The sequence below is a fragment of the Microtus ochrogaster genome, chromosome 1 (genome assembly GCF_000317375.1).
Source record: "Microtus ochrogaster isolate Prairie Vole_2 chromosome 1, MicOch1.0, whole genome shotgun sequence".
Taxonomy (NCBI): domain Eukaryota; kingdom Metazoa; phylum Chordata; class Mammalia; order Rodentia; family Cricetidae; genus Microtus; species Microtus ochrogaster.
The window spans coordinates 114366942-114373965 of record NC_022009.1 but is presented as its reverse complement, the minus strand read 5'-3'; the positions used below and the strand labels follow the sequence as shown (position 1 = coordinate 114373965).

At 47.7% G+C, this 7024-nt stretch overlaps 1 protein-coding gene across 1 annotated transcript; it reads right to left on the bottom strand.

Moving 5' to 3' along the window:
• Positions 1-1972: 1972 nt before the first annotated feature.
• C1H3orf80 (chromosome 1 C3orf80 homolog) lies at positions 1973-6641 on the bottom strand. The gene has a single exon (XM_005344093.2). It carries the CDS (start codon positions 4749-4751, stop codon positions 3681-3683), a length of 1071 nt encoding a protein of 356 aa, XP_005344150.2. The 5' UTR covers positions 4752-6641; the 3' UTR covers positions 1973-3680.
• Positions 6642-7024: the final 383 nt, after the last annotated feature.

The window sequence follows — 7024 nt, the reverse complement described above, 5'->3', positions numbered from 1 at the left end:
CAGTCTATGAAGAAGCGATATACATATATCTCTATTTGATAGTTTGGAAGCAAAATAAGGTCCCTGTTATGAAGAAAACGCAAAGATCAAATTCTTTCCCCCAACACAGCAAAAAACGTGTATTTGGAGCAAGATTGGGAGAAGTGTTGACCATCTTTTCCACCATCCCTAGGTGAGGGACAACAAAGAGACAGATGTCAGGGTGCATTGTGCTAGAAACACTAAGACCCCATTTACCCAGAGTGGCAGAGAGTGTTCTATACATAAAAATCAAAGAGGAAAAAAGTTGATAGCCCTTTAATGGATAAAGAGGAAAAACTTCTTGGCTCAAAGTACAAGTCTACAGAAGTCAGATGCAAAGAGTAAACAAAGAAAATTCTAGAAAGAATCTGATTTGTAAGAGTTCTGTACAAACGGTCCAGTAGTAACCAGAGTGCCTTTGGACCCTCACAGCGGTGAGGACCCTGTGGAAGGGCCTCTAAAGAAGCCTTCTAGAGACAGCTCAGAGCAAGCGAAGAGCACAGGGGAGACGAGAGAAGTACGAGATACCAGAACAGTGGGGATATTTAACCCCATTTAATTAAGTTCAGGGGGATGCTGGTACTATTTGGGTTACTGACATGCACTAAGTGTCATACCCCGCCATAATGTAATTTTTGTGACAAAATTAAAAGTAAATTTTGTAAGTAAAAGTATATAAAGAATATCTGGTTCTATATGATTTTGTGAATAACCAAGGTACTGGTTTATTTAACAGCTGATTTTGAAAGGGAATAAGTGCCACAATTTCTCTGTGATTGACCGCATGAAAGGAAGGGTTATTTGTGCTACTGCTAATGGGATTCTCAAGTCACTTTGGAGAGGTGGTTAAGACTTGCTACTCAAAATCCAACGCACATCCCTGTTGCTCTCAACAAGGACGTCTGAGTTATTTTCAACTTATGAAAAGTCATTTCTGAATATTGTATGGATCTGCACATCATCTTTGTGCTTATAATGTATCAGTTTCAGCTCCGAATTGCTTATTAATTCCTCTCGAGAGAAGCGGTATACGAAAAAGGACATCAAGGTACTTAGCATATTGCCTTTTAAACCGTTGAGGGAGGCCATTTCCTTCGTAATCCCGTTGGCCTTTACAATTGAATCTCCTTTTCCTTATATAGCACACCTTATGCCCTTTGGCAGAATCGCCAATGCCATTTCCCACGGCTGGAGCACCCTGCGTTTGCTGGATGTAGCGATTAATGGCTTTTTAAAACTCATTGTATCTCGAGAAGACATTTACCCTTTGGTTGTGATTCTCGAACTCCCAGAACAAATTGCATTTACACAGCTAGTGATTAACCCATGTACATTATGTGTATGTAACACATGTGTTTATCTAGCATGTAGACTTCTACATTCCAGATGAGCTACTGGTAATATTTGGAATTATTATTATTGATGAGAAGAAAAGGCCTGAGCCTTTTCTGGAAAACACAGTGCTCATGGATATATTTGGCCAAGATATAAATGGCCTAAAATTCAACTCATTTTTTTGGTATTAATTGAATAGATAGCCACATGTAACACAAATTTTCCACATCTGAGTAACATAAATATATAGCAATGTAATTATGTTTGATTAAATCTTGTATTGTTTTCAAATAGTAGAATCTTAACTCCTAATGCTATCTGTCAGTTGACAGTTTAAAATTGCTTTTAAACAAGAGATACATATTTCATATTTTAATATGTTACTCTATAGTCATACACTAAATAAAATTGTACGAAGAGCCAGTTATGGTGGCCCACACCTACAATCTCAGGACTTGGGAGGCAGGGGCATCAAAGACTGAGGCACAGTAGAGACCAGCCTGGATTGTAGAGCGAGTGAGTCCCAGATCAACCTGGTTTACAAACTGAGATCCTGTCTTTAAAAAAAGAAGGAAAAATACACACAGAGATATTTTAGTGTTTTTTTTTTCTGTTTTAATGCACTTCAGATGGTTTTCTTCGATGATAGGGTCATTAGTTTGAGAACTTTAAAGCAAACCATTTATTATAATTCATACATTAAAAATATTTCCCAGGACGTCAGACATTTTCAATCAGTCTTTAAAAGTTAAAAGTAATCAAATCTTTTTTTTTAAAATACAAATCAGACACTTGAAGATTTTTTAGGCCTGCTCAGCTTCTTCATAGGCCCAGTGAATAATCTCTCTTGACAATTGGTGTTGTTCACACTTCTCCAGGGAAAGTGGCATTCCTTTCCACCTCTTCCACTCATGCTAGCGGTATGCTGTGATAGCTATGTGGCATACAACGTATACGTTGTACACTGATGATTCCATATGTACACTATATGATGCATTAAAATGTGTCTTATTACTTAAAGGGGATGTCCCAGAACTAGTAAAATGATACTGCTTAATTTTTAATTAAGATAGGTTGGGCAAATTCTTCTTTGCACATTACTGCAAAGTTACAGGTCTAAACAAAAGTTACAATTCTGTTTCTTATGTTTGGAATCACATTGCAGAATGTATCCTAAACAAAACATAGAGAAGGACATACTGGCAAGCCATCTTGCTCCACGGTGTGTCATACATGTTCCAATGGCCTTTTTACACATACTTCCATGATACAGTTAAGACCCAGACTACACAATGTACACAGTTATTATAAAAGTTATGTATTATGCCTCGGTACTAAAAATAAACCTATATTCTCAAATAGTGAAAATAAGATATCCTTCGTGTTTTATGTCACATTTCCTGTTTGACCATCCCCCACACCTTTAATGAAATAATGTCCAACACCGTGTTAAGCAATGGCAGATTGTGGGCGACTTCTTGATGGTTATGGGTTTAAAACAGAACGGTGATTACCCTGCCAATTTGTTGAACTACCTTCCCGATGTGTTTAGTGCATGATAAAATATAAAAATAAAAGACAAACATCTTACTGACAAAACCCAAAAGTTCATCGGTACCAGATTACAAATCCGGTCTGGATTAATTAGTTGCTACATCTTACTGCAACTAAACCTTTTATCCATGATGATATCCCTCCCCCCACTTAACTGTGAGCCATCAGCAGTGACTATTTGATTGGCTAGGAAGACACCAAAGGGTTTTCTGGGGTCTTTCTCAAGAAAGGGATCCCATCACAGCCAAGCGCTGCCTCCACAAACCGGCATGCAGCAGTCACTGGTCGTGGCCCAGAGCCAAAGGCCTCACCTTCCAGTCCGGGGAGACTGGGACCCGTCCAAGCAGAAGGGCAAGGAATGGACCTGCGCTCCTTCCTTTTCGGACATAAAGCAAGCCGCGGGTCTATAGACACACCAAAGGTTAACGTGTTCTTTTGGACTGGAGAAGCAGGCACTTACAGTGAACACAAGGGGAGGCATTGGCAGAGGGCGGGGACGGGTGTCCAGGAGGAGCTGCTAGCTGGTCCAAAGCCGTCGCCCTCGCCGAGCTGCCAACCTTGAGCCCAAAGAAACATAGAAAAACACAGGATCCCCAGGGAGTGAGAGGGAGGGGACTGACCCCAACCCAGGCGCAGGGCTACAGGTTGTGCGGGGATACTAGGTATGGTCAGAGGCAGCCAGGGGCAACTGCCAACACATCAGCTGTTGCGTGCCACACGCAGCCACCAGCCTCTTACGATCCCTTTGATCCCTGTGAGGTTCCGGGCGTTCAGATGAGCGGGAAGCGGCCCTGGTCGCCGTCGGGGTCGCCGGCACTACCGCCTCGCGGATGCCCGAGCACCGACACGGGCAAAACGACCTCCGCAGGGTTGAGCTGCTGCAGCCGCATGGACTCCTCATAGGTGGGCAGGTATTTGACCTCCTCGTAGCTGGGCAGCTGAAGGAAGACCGGCGACACCACTCGCAGCTCGTGCTCGGAAACGCAGGCAGGAGGCAGACGTCCCCCACCTCCTCGGCCCCGGCCGCCGCCACTGTCCAGCAGTGAGTCCTGCGAGCCCGCGGCCACTTCATCGCGCAATAGAGCAGGCGAGTCGTCGTCGTCGTCGGGTGGCCCCGCGGTCCCCGGCGGCCCGGATCCCCCGGCAGGCCCGGGTCGTGCCTGGCCAGGACGCGCCTGGCCACGCGGGTACCTGCGTGGGCTGGGACAGATGATGCGCTGCAGGAAGTAGCCGATGGCGAAGAGCACCAGCAGGATGAGCAGCCCAGAAAGCTTGCGGACGAACCAGCCCACGTTGTCCAGGAAGGCGTGGAGCGGTAGCTTGCAGCAGCGCACGGCCGTGGCGTTGGCCGAGTCGCAGCAGCGCTCCCGCTCGCCGCACGCCAGCTCCGCGCAGTCCCCGCCGCCCCGCGAGGGCGCCACTAGCGCCAGCGCGAGCAGCAGTAGCAGCGGTAGCAGTGGCGGTGGCGCTGGAGCCATCGACAGGCCCTCGGCCGTGACCCCCGGGCCCCACATGGCCGGTGCAGAGATCTCCGCCGGCGTCCGTGACCGCGAGGATCGGAGCTTCGTCTGGCAGCGCGGCTGGGAGCTGCGATGGGTCCCGCGCGCGCCACCTCCCGTGCCCCGGCTACCTGCGGCCCGAGCGGTGCTCACTTGGCCACGCTGGGAAGGGAGGAGGAGCCCTGGGAGAGCTGAGGCTGCGGGAGGCTGCTGTTGCTCACTGCCGAAGCCACCTCGGGAGCTCTCCCGTGACCTCAAGTTGGGGTGCCGAGCTGCCGGGGCGCTGGGGTGCGAAGTCGCGGGGATCAGCAGAGATGGCCTGTGCGGGGTCGCTCTAGGCATCTCGGCCGTCGCCCGCCGCGCTCTTCCTCCGGCACCGGGGCACCCCGCAGCGCTGGAAGGGTTAAGGCTGAGTGAGCTCTCAGCTCGGGAGCCCCTTGATCTTGATTAATTCAGCCGGCGCGCTCTTCCCCGCCAGACGGGCGGGGCGCTCTCTCACTAGCGTAGGTGTCTCAGTTTTAAGTGATTGGATTTCCCCAGGAATATTATTTAAATTGACTCGCAACCGGGTTTCGCTTACCACCTTTCTTGTGATCTTTCTGATTAAAAATGGATGATGGCCATTAATGGCCAGGGCAGCCCGATTGCTGCCCTAGGGTTCCGGGGTGGGAACTGCTGGATGACAGGTAGGTCCAGGTTGTTGGGGAGCCGGGACCCTAAGAAACTCCAGAACAGGTAAGAATTCTTCGGAGAGGTTCAAGTTACAGCCACAGAAGTAGCCCCAGAAGGACAGAGAAGCACTCTGTGGAGGTGAGCCCAGCTCGCTAAGGAGAAGGGAGAAGACCCTTGTTTCTCAGAGGCTTACTTGACCCAGCCCTCCGCTCCGCCATGCCCAGACTGGAGGGCAGGTATTTGAGCTGCAGGGTGCAAAGAGCCCTCTCCTGCAGCATAAATGACTGATCCGGAGGGGAGCGGTAAGCGGCTGGCCAAGTTCCTGAGCAGAACGGAAAGGTCTTTTTCAAGGTTATTCCGTGTTTGTAAAGTCTGACTTTAAAGGAAGTCAGCGCGTTTCCACTTAGTACTTGGATCAGTTTACCTTAGTGCCACCAACCGCTGGGAAAGTCTCAGGGCACCCAGACCCATGGGACACATCGGTAGGGGGGTGGATCACCCTGAAGAAGCCACTTTGATGGAGGCAGTATAAAAAAAGACAACACTTACCCAGGAGGGACTCCCTGAAGAGAAAAAACTAATGCGGGGAAATTTCAAGGTCGTTGTGCGAAAAAAAAGAAAAAAAAGTCAAAGAACAGAGCAAGACCTTACAGACTTAGCTCTGATCCAAGCTTTCTCTCCTGAAAAGGAAACAAACCAAGACTGGGATGGGTAGGGGCTGGGTCGACGGAGATGGGCCGCGCCCTGCCTACAGGAAGACTTTCCTAGAACTTCTTTTGGTGGGAACACCTTGCTTTGCTTCAACTCCAAAATGATGCTTTCTCTTCCGGGAGAAGTGTCTAAGTGTCACTCTGACAAGAGTGTGTCCTTGAGCACAGGGTTTTTTTTTTTCTTTTTTTTAAGTTTTTGTGAAGTCAAAGCATTTCTCAGGCCATCCTTTACGGGGAGTACTGAACTAGTCTGTAAAGCTTAGTTCACAACGCTGTCAACTATAGCCAGGCAGGGAGATAGAAGAGATTTGTTCTGAGTCACCGCCAGTTGTGCTGGTTTCTGTTCCCTGTTCTCTTGCCGAACTGACACTGAAAATGTATACTAAGTGTGTTCTGTATTCAGGGAGCCCTGCTGGATGCTCACCATAATTGACAAAATACATTTAAAAAACCAATACCTCCCAAGAATGGAGTGACCCCAGTTCTGCATACCTCTTTCAACTGAACAGAGCTAGGACGAGATTCACGGAGAGAACAAATGCCAAGTGTCTTCCTTCTTCATGCCTTTCCCAAAACAAAAATGAAACTGGTGCAGTTCGGATAGTCTCAGGGCTAAGGGAAACCTCTGGCTTGAGATGGACGGGCAGTATAAAATGAGAGGAATACAAGTTGTCCCTCTAGGCTTTTAGAATCCGAGGTCTAGGGATTTCCGCTGGGCATAGCAGAAGCAATGGCAGAAGGAGCAGGTGCTGGGAGTTGTGTGGCTGATGGGGAAGGAGGGTGCCTGCTTGGTGTTGATTTAAAACAAAAGCATTAAATTTTAAGTTAGATTTTATAGATTTATTTTGGGGGAAGGGGTACATTTTATTTACTTTTTGAGGGGGAGGGGTCTATTCTCTTCTTCACCCATGTAGGTCCCAGGAATCAAATTCACATCTCTGGCCTGGTCAGCAGACACTTTACAGTTTGAGCCATCTCCCTGGTTCCTAAACAACAGCATAAATTGTTTTATTTCTGTCTTCTTTTAATGAGTTAGAATTTGTCTGCAGAATTTTAGGGCACAGTTAAAGAACATAGGGCCTGGCATACAATAAAACATCGAGAAGCCTTGCTTACACAAAAGCAAAGAATGAGCCCTGGGAAGTGAGTATGGGATGGAGTTTTTGTTTTTGTTTTCCAAACTGATCCCCAAAACGCCATCCATGAGACCCCTTTACAGGAGCTGCCTCCTCT

Excerpts from the sequence above, each read along its gene's own strand:
- C1H3orf80 (XM_005344093.2), bottom strand. The coding sequence starts at position 4,751 with ATGCCTAGAGCGACCCCGCACAGGCCATCTCTGCTGATCCCCGCGACT.